The sequence below is a fragment of the Xiphias gladius genome, chromosome 6 (genome assembly GCF_016859285.1).
Source record: "Xiphias gladius isolate SHS-SW01 ecotype Sanya breed wild chromosome 6, ASM1685928v1, whole genome shotgun sequence".
Classification (NCBI taxonomy): Eukaryota; Metazoa; Chordata; class Actinopteri; order Istiophoriformes; family Xiphiidae; genus Xiphias; species Xiphias gladius.
This window is the reverse complement of record NC_053405.1, coordinates 22,517,986-22,538,030: the sequence shown is the minus strand read 5'-3', so window position 1 is coordinate 22,538,030 and position 20,045 is coordinate 22,517,986. Positions and strand designations below refer to the sequence as shown.

The 20,045-nt window shown below is 41.1% G+C and overlaps 1 protein-coding gene across 1 annotated transcript; it reads left to right on the top strand.

The window, feature by feature from the left end:
- Positions 1–894: 894 nt before the first annotated feature.
- On the top strand, positions 895–15,013 carry prkaa2 (protein kinase, AMP-activated, alpha 2 catalytic subunit). The gene is made up of 10 exons (XM_040128588.1): positions 895–1,165; positions 2,403–2,544; positions 3,754–3,847; positions 4,851–4,995; positions 5,979–6,066; positions 7,453–7,677; positions 8,342–8,504; positions 9,691–10,029; positions 10,126–10,252; positions 10,945–15,013. Exons 1-10 carry the CDS (start codon positions 1,066–1,068, stop codon positions 11,193–11,195), a joined length of 1,674 nt encoding a protein of 557 aa, XP_039984522.1. The 5' UTR covers positions 895–1,065; the 3' UTR covers positions 11,196–15,013.
- The last annotated feature ends 5,032 nt before the right edge of the window (positions 15,014–20,045 follow it).

Sequence of the window (20,045 nt, the reverse complement as noted above, 5' to 3'; positions counted from 1 at the left end):
GTTCGACGCTTTGAAGTACAATCTGGTTCGGCTGTTTGTTTGTTGTTGTTTTTTTAAACCTCTAGGGCAGACACGGTACGGACAGGGGCCCACGATATAAGATACATATGAAGGGGTGTGTGATATGACCCCCGGGAGGACGGACACAATATGGGATGGCCCTATTTGCGAGCATAGCAATGAAACTATGGCTGACAGCTGACAGCCCAGCTTGATAGCCAAGAAAGAGACGGTGAACAGTCGCCACTGCACTGATGGCCTCGTCCGATGTGCAACATCCAGAGACAGAAACACGACAGAAGCTCAAGTCACGCACTGGTCCCAATTCATCCCGCATTATTCTAATGGGGGCTTCTATCTTTCAGAGCGGCCCGATGACCTATAGCAGAGACGTTTATTATTTATGAGCAAAATGATCAGTAAAAGCACTAGATGTGTTGTTTACAGCATGAACGGCTACTCCATTATATTATTATTATTATTATTATTATTATTATTATTATTATTGTCGTTTTTGTTGTATTTTGTCACTGGGGGTGAATGGTGCATGGCGCAAAAAGGAAAGCTACACCGTTTTACGTTAAAAGAAATACTCCACACAGCAGGTGACCCGAATGATCACTAAAGGCACACAGGTCTTTCTGGCACTTTTACCAAGCTATCTAGCAGACCTGTCGTAGGTAACTTCTTTATTGGACCAGGTCACTGACCGGGGTGCAAAAGTCAACACAACACCGGGCCGGTGCGAGATGCACATTCGGGCTAGTTGGCAGACAGAGCCTGCTGGGCTTCTGGAGGGGTAATCCCGGTTCTGCCAGCCAGGCTGTGCCTTTAGGACGGATGCCACCCGGGCCTCAGAGCAGCAATTGCGCTTTTCTCCTACAGTCTTCGGCGTGAACCCGGCAGTGTGCGTTTAACGGGGTCGAGCCGTCGGTGGCTCTCGCCTTCCCGGCAGTGAGGAGAGGTGATGTGCCCCGCCCCTCCGTGCGCCCCGCGAGCGAGCAGCCAGCACACGCACCGCCACCGCACCGCACCGAGCGAGCCCAGCCGTCGGCAAAGGAGAAGATGGCAGAGCGGCAACAACAGAAACACGAAGGCAGGGTAAAGATCGGCCACTACATCCTCGGCGACACGCTCGGAGTGGGAACCTTCGGGAAAGTGAAGAGTTAAGTCATGTTTCTGTGTCAAGCCGAGCTTAGCGTGTACGTTTGTGCGTCTCGGTTGGAGTAATATGAAGTAGTCGCCGTGTCTCTCCCCGTTGAACTTGCCGGCGGCCAGTGAGCAATTTGCGTAGCGAGATGCTCGAAAGGCAGCAGCAGAAGGGATTTCGAGCGTAAATCTGTTCGGAGAATCCAGCCGCTTGAAAGTCAAATTCTTTCCCCGAAGCCCCTATGTGTAGCTACTGTTGTCGGCTGCGGCAGGTGTCATCACCTGGAGGACAATAGCTAGAAGGAGATGCACAGTCATACCCACGTTATTACCATCGTATAATGTTATACAGTGAGGGGTTTATGCTGAAGTCGGTCTCTTTGCCCTGCCTTGCGGTAAAGGACACCCGTGAAGCTTACGGTTTGCCCGAAACCTCACCATGTGAGCTTGATGTTGATAACTGACAAAATGTTTATTCACCGTGCGGCTAGTCCGATATGTTATCCCATGGCTAGCTTGTTAAGCGCGTTCTTAGTCGGGAAACCCCTCTACAGGCGTTGCGTTTTTTACTGGACAAGCGTATCACAGGATATTATTTCAGTTTTCTGAGCAGGATTCCGGCCACTCTGCATGACCTTGTGAGCTTTAAACCCCCTGCTCACACCGCCTGTTTCTTGTGTGCGCAGTTTCAGGGATGTATCGGCGCAGCGTGGCTGCGTTTCAAAACGAGCCTAGACGCTGTCTGTACGAGGGACAGCATGTTATGCACATTAGCAAGGAGTTGAAACCATGAGAAGATTCAGTCTAAATTTACATGGTTTTATTACCGAATTTTATGAAATGCTGCCAGTGATAATAGTTATTTGTGTCAGGGCTATTCCTAGGTGGGAGCTAGAGCCTTTGCATTAATGGTTTATAACTGTGTTTGTGGTCAACCTGTGAGCAGGGGTCGACAGCTCCAAAAGCAACGTGGCCACAGAGCCTCAGGCAGACCGAGCTCCAGCACCCCGAGCAAAGACATGGCTTGCAAATAAAGGCTACAGCAGGGCCTAAAACTTAATCCAAAAAAAAACAACAACACAATTCTTTCACTGGTATGTTGCAGCCTATAGTGTAACAGGTCTCCATATTAACCCTTAACCCTCTAGTACGTCTCTCTGCCTCTATGTGTTGTGTGATCGGACTAACCTTGTATGTGATTTTTATCATCTCTGTTCTGTAGCGACTTCATATCTGTATTCTGTTGTTTTTAGTTGGAGAGCATCAGCTGACAGGCCACAAAGTGGCTGTAAAGATCCTGAACAGACAGAAGATCCGTAGTCTCGATGTCGTGGGGAAGATCAAAAGAGAGATCCAGAATCTCAAATTGTTCAGACACCCACACATCATCAAGCTGTAAGTGGAGAAAGATGACACATCCCTCTATCAGATTTAGGATCGTCAGTACTGACAGACTACGTAGAGAGATAGCTGAGATCTGTTAAATTAGTGGCTGTTGTAATGTGGGCCTTTTGCTGTGTTGTGTTCCTTCTGTGTTTTGGCTTGTCCCTGTTTGTTTACTATAGCTACGCTGTACTGAGCATGCCCATTGGGCCACACAGATGTACCAATACACACACACACACAGGCTTGGAACAAGATAAAGAAATCTGTTCTGGTCAGTAGCTGAAATGATAGACGTTGCTGTAATTCCTACGTGGTTAAATCTTTGTCCTCATCCAAGTGTCTTGGCTTCTCTAGTGTTTTTTCTTTGACCGTGACTTCCTTCCTTCTGTTTTCTTCTGTCTCCCTGGCCTCCTCATCAGTCCACGTCTCTCTGTCTATCTCAACAATCTCTGTGTTATTTTTAGGCCAGGGTAAGGGTTAGTCCACCGTCACTCTGTAAGCTATGGCAGATATGTGAGCTCTCTGGTCATGAGCTGGTGTGTTGTGGAGCACTCTGTCACAGACATATACATTCATAAACACAGAGACAAACATGTATATTTTAGGTACACACCCATTCTGCTTGTAATGCTTCAGAGCGCTTCAGGCTTGGATGCAGAACTGAGAGAAGCAGACTCTGTTTGATGTATTGGCCCTGTTTGTAAGACCAGCATGAAATGAATTAGACCAAATGTCATAAACATTTCCCTCAAGTGTTTCCACTGTTTCATAGGAACTCTCTCTGTGTATGTAAGACAGAAAAAAACAAAAACAAAATTGTGATTTGGTTTGGTTTGTTTGTTTATTTCTCCCCCAGTGCCAGCCGTGTTGTGCTGCACCCAGCTTGACAGGAATGAATTAGATTGTGATGAACTGCAGAATCTCCCACAAGCCACCATTCATGAGATTGTGCCTGCATTTTAATATACCTGACCTTTAGGAAAATAATGCCTACAGTCAATCACTCAGCCACATCACAGCTTAGCCTTACCTTTCAGTGTATTCGTTTCTGTGTATTTATGCTGTGCATGTTTTGAAGTAAATAAAATGGGTTTAGAGAATTTAGAGATGAGATGATATTTGTATAGTAATGGTTAAATGTTGGGATAGGATGTGAAAGGGGATCAATGTTAATGTACAGTGAGTCCATGTCAGCACAAATGTATGTTTGTGTTTTAGGTACCAGGTGATAAGTACACCCACAGATTTCTTCATGGTCATGGAGTATGTGTCTGGAGGGGAGCTGTTTGACTACATCTGCAAACATGGACGGGTAAGACGTTTCATTATTAAGTCCTTAACTAGAGTCCCCATCTACTGGGTGGACTGGTCATTGAATCCTCAGAAATTGTTAGCTCACTACTAACCACAGCTCAGACTGGTTAAACAGTAATAGAGTTGTGAAGCAGTGGCTCAGGTAATGCGTATTACTACCTTTTATTGAACACCAATTAAGGGATTCTTTTTGTAATTGAATGCAGGGCAGTTGTTGTGGTGACCAAGTAAGACTGTATTGTTGGTGTTTCCTTGACTTTAGCAGTCATATACAGACTGTTATGTGCTACTTTGTAGCTTTCCTTTTTGTATTTTTTGATGTTACTTAATAAATAGTTTTATTAGGGAAAGTTGCCTGAGCCCTTTCTTTCTGAGCTCATTTATTCTTACTCTCTAGAGGCATCAAAATACTTTCTTTATGCATATTGTTTAAACTGCAGCTTTCGCCATCACTTACACATATCTTGGATCAAAAATATTTAATTTTTCCTGATAAAACTACTGTTGGAAACTAACAAGTAATATGATTTAGAGTCACGAAAATTTATTTGACAGCAGTGTCACTGCTTTGCCATTGCGACAGCTGTAAATGATTATTTTTAACTCCCACTTTACTCACCTCCAAATGTTCATTTCCATTTTTTGAGACACAGACACACACAAACACACATACATTCAAGACAGATACTGACATCGATGTAAAGATGACAATCTTTTTAGGCCTGTCTTTATTATCATTATTATTAGAATAATCCTACTTGAACTTTACCTGGGCCCTGACCCTTAGAAACCTCATGACCAACCCCGAACATAATAAATTTGTTCTAAACAGGACAGCACATGACTTCATTATCCACTGTTCTTTCCACACATGTGCTATTGGTTTGGTTCTGCATTTTTTCTATAATGCTCTGTCTCGCATATAGTTACACACTTTTGTATCAAAGAAACACCCAGTAAAGCTGCAGTCCAGTCTTGTCTGTTCATATGGCATCTTTCAGGTGGAGGACACAGAAGCTCGCCGTCTTTTCCAGCAGATTATCTCAGCCGTAGACTACTGCCACAGGCACATGGTGGTCCACAGAGACCTCAAACCTGAGAATGTCCTGCTGGACGCCAGCAAGAACGCCAAGATTGCTGACTTTGGTAGGGTTCCCAACAAATAAAGTTATAGCTAGAGGGAGGAACAAAAGGATTGGGTTGTCAGAAGCTGAGGATTGTTAGGGAATTTAAGAAAGCATAACAGAACATAACTGAATATGTTGAAGGGGGAATAAGAAACAGAAAGAGGCAGAGTTTGTGCCAGAGCTGATTTGAATTAACCAAGTAATTGGACAGTTTGATTAGAGTCAAGTGAGAGTTTGTTGCAGAGTTATAACAAACAGCATAATTGTGTACTTATTTATACACTTGTAGAAAAGAGTTAAATTATCATCATGCGCTTGCTAACCTCATCATTAGATGAGATTGAATTTCTTTCTATCATCTTGCTTTTGGCATAATGGTTCTTGCTGATTGTCTGAGAGACTGTGTCTGATGCAATCATGAAAGAGAGAAATATTTAAAAAAAACAAATCATGAATGTCCTTGCACCCAGCAGGGTGTGTTGGGTGCAAAGAGGTCCCCTAGCAACGACCAGGTCTCATATCAAGTCTGGCAGGAAGCCTTGAGGCCCAGTGTCATCTGATAGGGAAGGAATCGTTGGGGTGCGGCAGGATTGTACAGCAGGAGAAGTGTTTTGGCTGAGAGCAACAGCCACTGGTGAGCAGAGAGAGGGAGTGTTAAGGGAACAGGGATAAAAGATAAAGAGAAGGTCAGCACATCACAGAGCGTCTGGTGTTTACCGTTTAGCTGAGGCCCTGGCAGGCAGAGAGAAGCTCATCCAATTAGATGAGCTTCATGTTCAGAGCTTATAGTCTTGGCGGGTAAAGGAAGATAAAGTAATCAGTGGTGTCCACAGTGTATAATTCTTACCCTCCCTGTGGCAGGCTTTGCTCAGTTTAACCTATGTGTATCAAAGGATCAATAGCAATGATATGATAATAGAGGTTTGCTTCTTTAGTGTGTGTTAGTGTCAGAGTGAAGACAGAAAGGTGTTAAGGTGTGCTTATCTTGTGATTGGCCAACAGGTCTGTCAAACATGATGTCAGATGGGGAGTTTTTACGGACAAGCTGTGGGTCCCCCAACTATGCTGCTCCAGAGGTCATCTCAGGAAGGTGTGTGTGTGTGTACGTGTGTAATCACATGTATGATCATGGCAACTATGATATTCACACTTAAGGCTGCAACTAATGATTATTTTCATTAATGAATCTTCTGAGGATTATTTTCATGCGTCCACGCCAGAGGCAGCTGTGGCCACAGGCAGCCATTGCCGGAGGAACGCCTTGAGGGAATTTCTTCAGATTTGCCATAAACGTTTACTTGGACTTCGATTAATCGTTAGTCTATAAAAAAAATCAAAAAAGTCTAGGTGGTGTCTTAAAATGGTTTGTTTGACCAACAGTCCTAAACCCAAAATTATTCACGTTACAATGATTTGTCACAAGCGCCTGTAATTAACGAATGTTTAGCATTTTTTTTCACTATTACTGCTTGAAAAATGATAAATCAGTTATCATATTAGTTTCTGATTTCTTTTTAAAACAACTAACTGATTAATTGACTAATTGTTTCAGCACTAATCACAATTATCTATGTCTAGAGTACAATCATTTAACAACCATTACTTAAATGGCATTAGGAACAAAATAATTTTTGTCTTGGACACTGACTGAAACCCAGCCTGACAGAAAACAACCCTAACAAACAAATGTTTATATTCACTGTTAATCATCAAAACGCAGTGTGTGTATCCTTGATGTCAAAAAAACGTGTTGAATAAATTTCTCATCAAAAATTTGCGAACCTAATGTTTTAAAGTATTTTAAATTGCGCGATGCGCATGGTTTACATCCATGTTTATTAGCTTGAGGTCTTCTTACTGCCTTTGTTGGCACATTGCTGTGTGTCTTGGCGCATTACCATCTCCTGTGGCTGAGTAAAATACTGCGCAACCATTGGCAGGAATGTGTATCACACTCATCAATGCTCAATTAATCTGATTGATTGCACATTGGTGTAATTGTGTGCGTGCTTGATACAAACAAAACAAGACCCACATGTCAAGATTTCTGCTCCATAGCACTACTAGAGGTCAAGAAGTCCACAGGGTACCAAACCCATAAATAGAACCTGCCTCAAATGCACAGATCAAAGTTAGTCTTTCTTAGCTTGAGCTAAACAAAAAAACTCTATTAGGTAATAATGTCACAACATCATGCAAGCAGTTTATCCCTACATGGATACGTCACAGTATTAGTCTTGGAGGTGTGTGTGTTTGCATAACTCAGAGACACACAGGGCCATGAAAGTGGCTTTATATCCTCTTACAGCTACATCATAGTGTATTACAAACTATTTATTCAATGTTTATGTATGAATGCTGAATAACCCAGGTTAAAATAAAATGTTACATTTTTTTGCAGTGCCCCTATAAGACTTAAACATTGTGTTTGGGTCTTATGCTTGTTACCTGTCACATCCTCCCATCTCTCTGTCAGGCTCTATGCCGGCCCAGAAGTGGACATCTGGAGCTGTGGGGTAATCCTGTACGCCCTGCTGTGCGGCACTCTGCCCTTTGATGACGAGCACGTCCCCACGCTGTTCAAGAAGATCAGAGGAGGCGTCTTCTACATCCCAGAGTACCTGACCCGCTCTGTGGCCTCGCTGCTGATGCTCATGCTACAGGTTGACCCTCTGAAGAGAGCCACCATCAAAGACATCAGGTGCTCACCCCGCTCTATAAGGTCAAGTGGCCTCATCATAAACCTCCTTTATCTTCTGGGGGTTTATTTTTGTTCTTATAATCTTTCTTTATTCTTATTTTTCTCTATGTTTCTATACTCTGAATTCTATATTGTAATGTCATTTGGGCTTGGCACATGTAGAAACTGTAGTTCATTGGAAATGAAATCATATCTTTTCATGGTCACACATTCAAAATCATAGTTATATTACTAAAATAAAGTGTTGAGTTGGCTTCAGTGTCTGTACTGTGCTCAGGCTCAGTTTAATTTTTCACAAGTTTCCTTACTCCCCTCAATACAGGATTGCATACAAACCATCAAAACTGTCAGATGATTGGTTGTCTTTTCTATTATTTGTTTTATTTTCCTTACATCACATTAAACTTTTCAAAATAAATCCACTTTAGATATGACTCTTTAGATTTGATATATATTCAGTAGTTTCTCCTGTTAGCCCTGTAGCTTTAATGGTTCTGAATCTGGCATGTCGGTATACAAACGGACTACTGTGTTTGACAACAGCTTGACTTCATGCAAGTTTAAATGTCAGATATTGTGACATTTTGAAATGAATTAAAAGCAACATAAGGTAACTTGACAACAGCTGTATTTTGCATTGACTGATGATCCTGTCCTCTGTCAGGGAACATGAGTGGTTTAAGCAGGACCTACCAGGCTACCTGTTCCCTGAAGACCCTTCATATGATGCCACAGTCCTGGATGAGGAGGCTGTCAGAGAAGTTTGTGAGAAGTTTGAATGCACTGAGTCAGAGGTTGTGTCCAGCCTTTACAGTGGAGATCCACAGGTACACTCAAGAAGACACATTCATAATCCTAGGGGGGGCAGAGTGTTTTCTCTGTTTATTAAACTATAATTGTTGTACTAATAAACTTCTACTCCACAAGTTTATGTATGTATATATAGTATGTAGGTTTTAAATATTTCACGGACATCTTTGGGGTCACAGTCAAACAATGTTAAAAGATAGGTTTGGGATTTTTCAAGTCTGTCTTAAAACAACACAAATGTGCCCATATGTAGATGTGAATAGGTCTTGGTCACTGTAACTATTCCAACTCTCCACACCAGCCCTGGACCTTATCACCTGGAACGCAAATACGCAGTAAGAAATGAGGGACAAAATGCACAGCCCTCCTTCTTTGCAAAACTCCACTCCAAAGTACGGCTGAGGCTCATATGTAACTTCAGCAGTCCCAGTAAGCTAAATTGAGTTGGTATTTTTGAAAGTTAGAGTCTTATATTTTTGTTTTCCCTGCGGAGCTATAGCGTGAAGGATACCTTCAGATACCTGTAACACTCGTGGCACAAACAGAGTGAAATGCAGTAAAAATTATTTCTTATTTTATTTATATATTGGGAGATATCTTTGCATATACATTTGTTTCTACAAAGCTGAGGCAAATAATGTCACAAATAGACTGTTACTTTGATCATTTCTTATAGCGTAGTCACATTCAGGTGAAAAGTTTCAGGGCCGGTGTAGAGAGTAGGGATAGTTACAGCAAACAAGACCTATTTTCGTGTACATATTGGCACATCAATATTGTTTTAAGACAGACTTGAAAAATCCTGAACCTATCCTTTACAATAATATTATATTAGAGTTTGTTGAAGAAATTGAATTTTCTTAAGTTACTGCTGACCTTGATCGCTCTGCTGTTGTGGCTATAATTAGTCATGCTACCATGACTGCCCTGCTCTTCTGTTTATTTAAACAAACCACTGCTGTTGCTGCAAAAAAAAAAAAAACTGTACAACTGACAGATTGAGTAGGAGCGTTTTCCCCTGTAATCAAGCTCAACTTGTGCTTCCTTTTGACTGTCAAGACTAAAAAATGTCTCTTGGTAGAAAATAAGCAGTTATGTGTGGGTTTCACTACTATTAGAGTGTTTGTAGCTTTGTGTAATCTTATGGGCTGTCCTTAGCTTCAGTGAATGATCTCCCTGGTCTTCACTATACTTTCCATACAGGATCAGCTAGCAGTGGCCTATCACCTTATCATAGACAACCGGCGCATCATGACCCAGGCCAGCGAGTTCTACTTGGCCTCCAGTCCTCCCCAGGGCTCCTTCATAGAAGAGGGCATGCCGCTACCCCCCGGAGTCAAACCCCACCCAGAGAGAATGCCTCCGCTCCTGGTTGACAGCCCCAAGTCTCGTTGTCCTCTGGATGCGCTCAACACCACACGGCCCAAACCTCTGGCAGTGAAGAAGGCCAAGTGGCACCTCGGTATCAGGAGTCAGAGCAGACCCTATGATATCATGGCTGAAGTGTACAGGGCTATGAAACAGCTCAACTTTGACTGGAAGGTAATAGGATATGTCTTATACGTGCAAATTTACGTACAGTAAACACATAATGTATGTCTCCATACAAATTAAATCCTGTGATATTTTATGTTGTAGGTGGTGAACCCATACCATCTGCGAGTGCGGAGGAAGAATCCAGTGACGGGCAACCTGGTGAAAATGAGCCTGCAGCTCTACCAGGTGGACAACAGATCCTACCTCCTCGACTTCAAGAGCATTGATGGTTAGTGATAGACAAAATTATCATGATATACAATATCATTTGGTTTTCAATGCAGTCCGCATATAGAGTTGATACATACAGAACTGTAATTACCTGGAATGGAAATTTCTGCCTCGACACTGTGGTGTTATGAGTCTCTATCTGGTCGCCTGCCTCTGGTGGAATACTTGTGACTAGGGCTTACCAGCCTGATGGAGTTAGCAGCATTTGGAACGCTTCTGCAGTTTGTTTACCAGCCTTCGGTATGGGCTTCGTCCATCAGGTCCTGATACTTGGCTTCCCTGAGCTGGTGGGAAATGTCAAGAGATGAGCATTTAGCTCAAAACACAGCTGTGCATAAGTACAGTCTCGCAGAGCCACTAGCATGGCTATAGACTCTAAATATTATATTAAAGTGAAATTTAAAGTATTTAAATTTCTATAAACATTGCAGTAACTTCAACACTTTTTTTGTCAATGTTTTCAAACAGTTTTTTCTTTAAACCAAAGGTACTGCGTTCAGTGACTGCATTTACTAATGCGCATGCGCAAAACATGAAATTCATCTTTACAAGTTAAAAAGCAAAGTTAGAACAAATCCAGATTCATTCTATAATTCTAACTGCATGAAGAAGTGTATGTGTTAACTTTATAAAACATATAAAAGTACTCCTCTGTTGAATGCTGATGCTATTTTCCGCCAATGCCCCCAGATGACATCATTGAGGCGGTGGGCTTTAAATCGGGTTCGTCCACTCCTCAGAGGTCGGGCTCAACAGCCGGTCTCCACAGACCCAGACTGAGCATCGACTCTGCAAGCCCTGCCATTGATCTGCCCCAGCTCAGCTCCTCTCTCCCAGGATCCCTGTCCGGTAGCTCCCCTCTACTCACCCCACGTCAGGGATCACACACCATGGACTTCTTTGAAATGTGTGCCAGTCTGATCACCACACTCGCACGCTGAAGCCTGACGACTCCAAACCTTGCTGTATCCTGGATGTCAGTGGGGTTTTAAGCCATTTGCAGATCTGGGATGTAGAGAGTGTAGATGTTTGGAGAAAGACTTCCTCTTTCTGTCTCCTTTCCATCTCTGTTCCAGTTCCCTTGGACTGGAAGGGTGAAGAGCAATACCTGCGTAGTGTTCCCCACAGATGAAGGAGAAAGAAAGAGGAGGCCTTTGGTAGAAGGGCAGATTAATCACTTTTTTTCTTGTTTTGACACAGTCCTTGGGTCAGATTCTTGGTTTTTTAAAACAGTGGGCCACAGCTGATCCTGGGACTGGATCTTCGAGCTGGTGGAGGCCAGCAAAGTGAGAGGCGAGAGGTCACAGTTCACAGCCGTGTCGGAGTCAGCAAAGGTCAAGTTCACTGTCACTCATCTCACAAACACCTTCAATCTATTATCAACTGCTGAAATGTCATCATTCACCATAATACTTAATGGTGGGGCATCCTGCTGAGTTTGGCACAGACACTGATCGGAGGTCAGTTTTGCTTCTTGTTTAATATTTTGATTAGGGGACTGGTTGTTAAAATTGACATTAAATCTGTGTCTGCGGGAACGTTACCACTTGTAAAATTTTGTTTCAGGTTGTATATTATATGGTTTCTAAAGAACAGCTTTTGTTATCCATGTATATTATATTTATATTGCAATCATATTACGTAGCTAAAGGTTGACAAAGGTATACCAAATATTAGACTTATACATCGAAAAAAAAATTATTATTTAGATATCAGATCCATATTTATTTTTTAGAAATGGTTTTTTTAGGCACTGTAGTTATATTATTTAAGCACTGCATCATTGCAGAGTTTTATCCTGATTTTGAGTAGATTGTAGATGATTAATGAACCTAGAGAGACAGCAGGATGGTAGAACGATAATACTCAGCATGGTACTGAGTGTGTGTTGCATTTGGTCTTGAAGACAGGCGCACACCATCTCACATGAGTTTTTGACGAGCAATGGGCTATCTCATTGTATTTCAAAGATACATATCACTGCTAAAGACTCCTTTACACTTGAGTTGAGTCCTTAACAAATGACAAGTTGAGAAACTGTTATGCTACTCACCCAGGCCTGTACAGAATGTAATTAAAAAAGGCCTGTGACATCAGGAGGACAAGCATGGCAGACAGTCACATATGCAGTAAGCTGAAATAAGACAGAAGCCATGTGAAGTTTATATTGGAGAAGGCCACAGTTCATATATAACTATTTTCCTTAATCCTTCTCCTTTCAGCCTTCAGCATTTAATTGTGAAAAAATGTCTAATCTAATAAAAAAAATCCCCACATATATTACTTTACATTTAAATTGAAGAGCAACCAAATTTACAGCAAATGTTTAGTTCAATAATCAGTTTTCACAATTGCCACTGATCGTATCAACAGTAATAAACAAATTGTGACTAGTTAACTGGCTCTGTGACCCTACTGTATATGAATAATTAATGAGATGATGATGATAGAGCAGGAGGAAAAGATTAAGATTACAAATCCACGTGAGATGGTGTGTTATCTGCTGTAGTATTGTAGACAGTCTAAGCTACAGAAACCTTTCTCCAGTTGCCTTAAAGAATGCAACACAGTGATTCTTTGCATATGTACTGGTATGTGGAGAGTGTGTGTATGAGGCAGTGTCTGTAATGGAGATAAGATGGGTGGAGCGTGTCACATGATTGTCATGTTTTCGTACTGGCATAACACTGGTGTGTTTGTGGTGGTTTGTGAGATGAGCAGAGTTGGTAGAAAGTGCAAAACAGAACAAAATGGCGAGAATCAAAACATGATGCTTTGGTGTGTTGTAGCTGTCGGAGCTGCTTTCTACGTGTGTGTATCTTCTGTTTAGCTGTTGTTGTCTGTTCAGTCTGCACTTTAAAACTCATGTGCTGAGGCCAGCAGTTTGCAGATTTACTGTTTATTGCACCACACACTTTATGTGAAAGCACAAACTTTACTGTACCTGTTGTTTGTGGTTCTACATATTGATGAATGCCACGGCGTGATTACTTTCATAAATGTTCTGCATTGTCCTGTCACTCGTACCGTAGCGGTGTTGTGTATTGCTGTTGTCATTGGATATTTTTTCAAAATCTCTTCTGACTGAATGTAAAGTGAAAGCTGGTGCTGCTCAGATGAGTTCTCTCCGTGTATGTTCCTTTGGTTAGTGTTGTTTTGATGGAGAGCACTGGACTGTTGCCTTTCTACTGTTCTCAGTATAACACAGAGGATGGAGGGGTAGTACCTCACTTTAGACTGCTTTCTATGAATAAAACTATATGTAATAAATACTGTAAATAAGACATGAGGAAATAAACAATCATCTGAATAAGCACAGTAAAATACTGTATATAAATGAAGCAATATATTTTGAAATAATTGAAGAACTTGCTTAACCTCAGCCCACTATTATGAAATTTAATTGATTTTTACTTTCACGGACTGGGGGTATGCGAATGGCTAAAGGACAAGGAGGCAGTGACTGGAGACAACACTGTCATTAAAGTTTTATGAAATGAAAATATATAATGCAAAAATATCTGTATTTCTGCTTTCATAAAGTTACTATGAAATAAGAACAATTAAATAACATTTCATAATAATGGGCTGAGATATAATCATGAAATTATTTCAGTTTGTTTATACATGTAGATCATTTTTTCTGTATTTATTCTTGATTATTTATTTCATGTCTTATTTATTATTTAACTGAGACCAAGTTAATATTAGCCACACAACAGTCTAGACTGCAACTATTCATCCAAAAGACTGAGTACTTTGTTGGACCTACAATAATGGGATGTGAAGTGAGGTTTGAGAACTCTGTACTGTTGAAACAGCTTTTGATTTTTGCCTTATGAAAACATCGTGAAGGCTTTTGGCTGAGACAGCGAAAGCCACATTACTCGTTACTTTGCTGAAACCCTTTATTACGCATCATCTGTTTTTGTATCCTGTGTAGAGTTGTCTGTTCTGTCTGGCACGGCACATAGACCACTGAGTGTACTTCGATGTCAGAGGGAGGAAACCTGCTCCCTGCAGCAAGATACACGAAACTGCACGCACACACCCCTTTGTAAACACTAATCCATGCTCTTCTGTCAGTCTTCTATATTACACTCTATTGCAGTGTCTTAATAACTTGTCCTCTGTATGGTGAGCTACGGTCACATCAGGATCACATCTGGCCCATTATGCATTAATTCCTGATACTGCTGCTCGTGGCAACAATACAAAATATTGATCAATGAAGTGCACTATCCTGGAGAGGTCATGGGTCAGATTTAAAAACTCCTCTGATATAACCAGTATTTACTGTCAGATGTAGTACTGTTCCATTACAACTGTATGCAACTACCAGTGGCATGTTAGTCATGTAAACTCTAATCTGTGTTTAGAGCTGGAAACACATGCCAGATGGCCTAATCAAATACAGACTTTCCGTGTTGTACCAAAGTGAGTATTTTCCACAGCAAAGCTGTGCTGTCTGTTTATCTGTGGTGGGGTTCTTATTATTAGTGTAACCTTAAATACCCCAATGTATGTGTGCGTGCGATATGTGTGCGTGAATGCACACTGGTTAATGTGAAAGAATGTGTACACGGGTGTGTTTCTGCACATCTGTTTGTGTGAATGTGACAGTGTGTTTTTCAACTGTCTCTCCCTGTCTCTCTGTCTGATTGGGGTTTGGATTTTTCTTGTTATGCACTGCATGATATTGCTGTTATGATTTGCACTTTAATGAGTATTTATTGAAAAACAATAAACAAATATATAAAAAGGAAACAGTTTTTGTCCTGAAGTCTTGTCGGTTTAGAAATTTTACACATTAACACACACACCCATCACGGAGGATTATTTTTGTGTTTTTTCCAGACAAAAATGCACCCTTAGATGTCAACAAAAATATTTAACATGAACATGACCTCAGGTGATCATCAGTACTTTACTTCCTCCTCTTTCTGTAATACTTCTTATTCATTAGCTTGAGGGAAAGACCTAGAAAAGTAGGAGGCACATAAAAGTGACACCTGCCAGACATCCGCTCCATAAAAGGCAAAGAACATAAAGTTATGGATGATGTCCCCCTCTAGAAGGTGCGGCTATGACCAATACATAGCAACTGGTGCCAGCAGAACTCTTTAGTTGTATATTTTAGATTACACACCATTAATAATTCTATTAATCTATACTCCATTATATGTGTTCATGAAATAATGAGAGTAAATAAAATTACAAAGTAGAAAAAGATGTCCATGTACAAAAAAAGCACAATAATAAAACTAGATTTTGAAGGTGCTCGTAAAAACAATGTTTCTCAGAGACCCACAGATGCACATATAGAAGAGGACACTGCATAGAACTAATCAAAATAGATCACATCACTTGCGGGGCTTAATTATTGCTGATGACCAAACCAAAAAAATCTATTACATCGTTGTAAGTTTCTTAGCTAACTCTCTATTTTTCCTTCGTTACCAACACTGTAAACTGGTAATATGTGCGTAGGACACTAATTTCATCCAACCCTTTACACTGCTGTATGTAGGGTAAGATCAATATTCAAACACTGAAAACTTGGGCTCTTTGGACTGTGCTCTGACCCTTAACTGTGGATTATTATTTGATCCTGGTAAAAAACCAGGTTGAAGAAGGACTACTGATTACTGGAAACCTAGGTAAAAAAGATAAGTAAACAAGTTCTGCATGTTTTTCACTTGTGTTTCCTCAAGATGGTGACTTGACATGAAAAATACATTAGTCTGAGAAAAATCAACATTTTCCATTGTCCCCCAATTATTTCGACCAGTTTAAATAAATTTGGTTTTCTGGTATTTACACATGAAAAGTGTGTAATTTTCCCTAAAAGAGCTTCCAGGGTCACAGTACCCAGAAAACCTGTGTGTGTCTGCAACAGTTTGTGGGTCCCTCCCTGGGATCAGCAGCCCAGCTTGGTCCTTAGTTCAAAGCCACTCAGAGCCACCAGCTCTGAAAGATTTCCGGCTGCTGTCAGATCACTTGTCGAAAAATCCCCCTTTCCTATCGCTCTTGTTAATCATCATACTCATCCGTTAACACGATCATCAGATAAATAAGGTCATAGTCGAGAGGATGAAGTTACTGTCACAGTATTAGGCGACTGACGCAGGTCACAGTGTGAAGAATAACACAACAAAGGAATCCTGGTTCTTCTGACCGGCTGCTTTTTGTTGTGCTGTGACAAACAGAAAAATAAACATCATGTCAACATGTGAAATGCGCAGTGATGGACAGTGGAGAGTCCAGGTGATTTGTCCTTACCTTGTTTTTTGATAATTACTCTGAAGTCGAGTCAGCATAAAGGGCAGGAGGAGGTAAAATGAGCATATCAGGGGTATCAAAATCCACCTCCTGTGTTGCACTCGCCTCAGGCCTGTGGAAAGCAGATTTGAAAATAACTCATACTTTCCTCCACCACCTCCCATTCTTCTATGTTCTGGTGTACAGCATGTTGGTGTTGCTATGTTGCCTGCTGTACAGTGTACAGTGAGAGAGGAGGGTGACATCCTTGGGGCCATGAATATGACAACATCATAAAGGTTAAAGCACTTTACTGGGAATCACCAACTCATTCTCCAACTTAACTCCCTTGTAGGAGAAGAGTGGTTCGCCTGTCCGTCTCGCTTTCTCACACGACAAGAATAAAACACTCATTCTTTGCATGCTCAGCAATCCATTCCAGGCAAAAAGGAAGGAAACTTGCTTGTCTACAGGTTGCACAACATGTTCGGCACTTTTCTTTGTTTGTGTCTCTGTGTTTTTTCTTTACTCTACTTACGGGTGAACTGCTTCTTCCTTCACAAGCACTGGACCTGAAATGGAACCAGAAAGTATTTTGGCATCAGATGCTTAAGAAATGGGATGACGGATAAATGCCATGATTGAACTAATGCTAATAAGAATTCACAATACATATCATAAGATGGAATATTAATCTTGCACACCATTATTGAAAAGTAATCTATATCACAGAACATAGTTTTACATATGGAACATATCTTGTGTATTTCCATAAATGGAGGATTTTTCAAGTATCACTTACTTGTCTCCAGTTCAGTGCTACTGTAAAAAGAAAAGGAAAAACAAAAGTTAAAAACTCATTTGTGTGTCCGTACATGTTTTTATGTATATGTGTGTGTGTGTGTGTAATCATGATGCCTGCCTGGAAGCTGGCTCCACAGGTTTGGGTGAGCGGAAAAACGTCGCCAACTTCTGAAGTGCTTCATGTCTTGCTCTGAAAAAAAAAAAAGATGCGCATATGCTGTACAGTATAACCACACTCTGCTTGTATGTTTGTGTTTGCATCCACAACAAAGCGTAATAGAGAAACAGGTGAACTCACTGGATATGGGACCCGTCTGCACTGATGTCACTGTGACTGTACTGGTGGTTTATGCTAAGATCTTTGTTTCCTAATAAAATAGAAAAGAAAGACAGATAAATATATTGCACTTTCTTAACACACACGTACCGCATTAATTAAACCGTACTCATACTAGGTAATCATTGCTGTATGATTGCTGTTCCACGATTGTTGTGGGGGATGTAAACAGGAAGTATAATGTTACCATTGGGTCAGTTAGTTAGCTGTGGGCGACTGTTATTCGCGCTTTGGCACCATTAAAAGTATGTCGAATTAGCTATTAGCCGTTCCTGTTTTCAATGTATCCACAGATGTACATACAATTACTACTGGATTCATTTGATACTGAAGGAAATCTTAAAAATGTGATGATTCTCAAGCAAGGTCTTTTGTCTATGATTCCCAAGTACATTCGTGGATGTTTCTTCGTGATGGACGTTGGAGATAATAATACTCTCGGAAAGCGTCAGTCAGTCTGAACCTACAAATATGTGTATCATGTCTGTATGGTCAGATTTGACAGAGCAATGACTCCGAGGAGTGTACTTTTTGACACTAACTGTGGCGCTAAGGGTTTTAAAGTACCTTTACAGCCTCCATGAGCTGTGTGTCACAGCCACTGCTGCAGCTCAAACTGCTGACTGTGTTAATGAGTTGGCCAAATCAGCCAAACGAACGACAATAACTAACTTCCAGTTGTTTTTAGAACACCGGCATGCACCTGTCCCTTTAACCTTGCACAGTATAATTTTCTTCATTTGAGCTCAGCCCTACACTCTTGTGCTGATTTGAGAGAAAATAACCTGTGACAATTTCACATGCGTGGAAATTCTATTCTCTCGGTGCTTTGATCAGCAAAGCCAAACAACTAACGAGAAAAAATGAGACAGTCGGATCATTTTTTCCGTTCTGACCTACAGATAGCAAGGTACAAATTTGATGTCAACAATAATATTGCTAATGGGATGTTATTTGCAGCATAACTCACGAAAAACTTTGCAAGAACTGCATGATATTATTGAATCCAAGGCACAGAATCATAGATGGTTAAAGTTTTCCACCACCTCTGAATCTGTGCCTTTAAAAACCCATTAGTAAATGGATACTTGGGATACTTGTATGAAACAACTGTCAACGTATCTGGTGTAAAAAAAAAAAAATCAAGATTTTTTTAGTATCTCTTGTTTATTGCATCTGCTCTGGTGATCTGGTGAGTTTCTGGTGATAAGCGGTATGAATAGCCAACATACTTTGTTAAACATTTGCTTTTTGTTAGCGAACTTGACTATAAAGCGCTATCAGTACAATTATGCTGAAAAAAGGTTTCTCATGAAGCGCCAAAGTTGGAGTAGTGTTAATACAGAAGTCTGGTTTTGGATTTTTTACCCATGTCTGGCACGGAGAGTGTCCTGGTGTGGCCCCTGCAGAGGAAAAGACATTGACAAGACAAGGCTTTGGTCTCAAGAAAATAAAATCAGAGATAACTGTAGATAATTCTCTATCTAAAAAATAGTGTAAATCAAAACCGAACAGTTCACTTGGCTGGATTCAGGCTGGCATTGACTTACACTGGAGCCGGTGGATCTGCAGTTTCAGGGGCAGGGGAGAGAGTTTCATCATCATCACCAGTCCACTCCTCACTGTCATCTGTGACTGAGCACATCAACATCAACATCAAACTGCTGCTGAATAAGCTCCATACATACTGTCGGTGTGAGTAAGAACATAGAACACTTACAGCTTTCTGCTGATAGTGGATAGTGATTTGACGTCCTGAGGAGATACAAGAGAAAAAACTAGCTATAAATCATCCTTTTAACTTAACAGTGTAATGAGTAATGAGTGAGAAGATGCATATGTTGGTTTTTAATTGTGTTGTCTGTACATGTGCCCCACTGTGCCCACACACCTGCTGCTTGTGCTGGTGGCCTCTCCCTCGGTATTATTGCTGCTGGTCTTGTGGGTGATTGCAGCCTTCTTCCCCAGCTCCAGCATCTCCTTGATGTCGAGCTCCACATGATCCACGGCAACATACCCATCTAGAAAACACACTCACCGAGTCACTGATGGGATCCACAATCAGGGAGTCAAGTACACATTTTACTTTTCCCCACAAGTTTTCTGTGTCATTATTTTTCTGTCCCACGTGGCTCAGAATTTATACAGTTGGTTGTTTGTAAAGGAGGTGCAATAATACATGAGCTTTCCCTGTGTGATTTCTGTTGATTTCCTCTCAACTCCTGCTGCAATGCAGTGTTGTCTACCTTCCTGCTTCTTTATGCATCCTTTTACCCTTGAGATGAACACACTGCTAATGATAAAGTGTGAGATTTTTAAAACTCACAGTTGTTGCTGCTGTCCCTGGCCAGCCATTTCCCTTTGGGGCAGCTGGTTGTTCGGATGATGC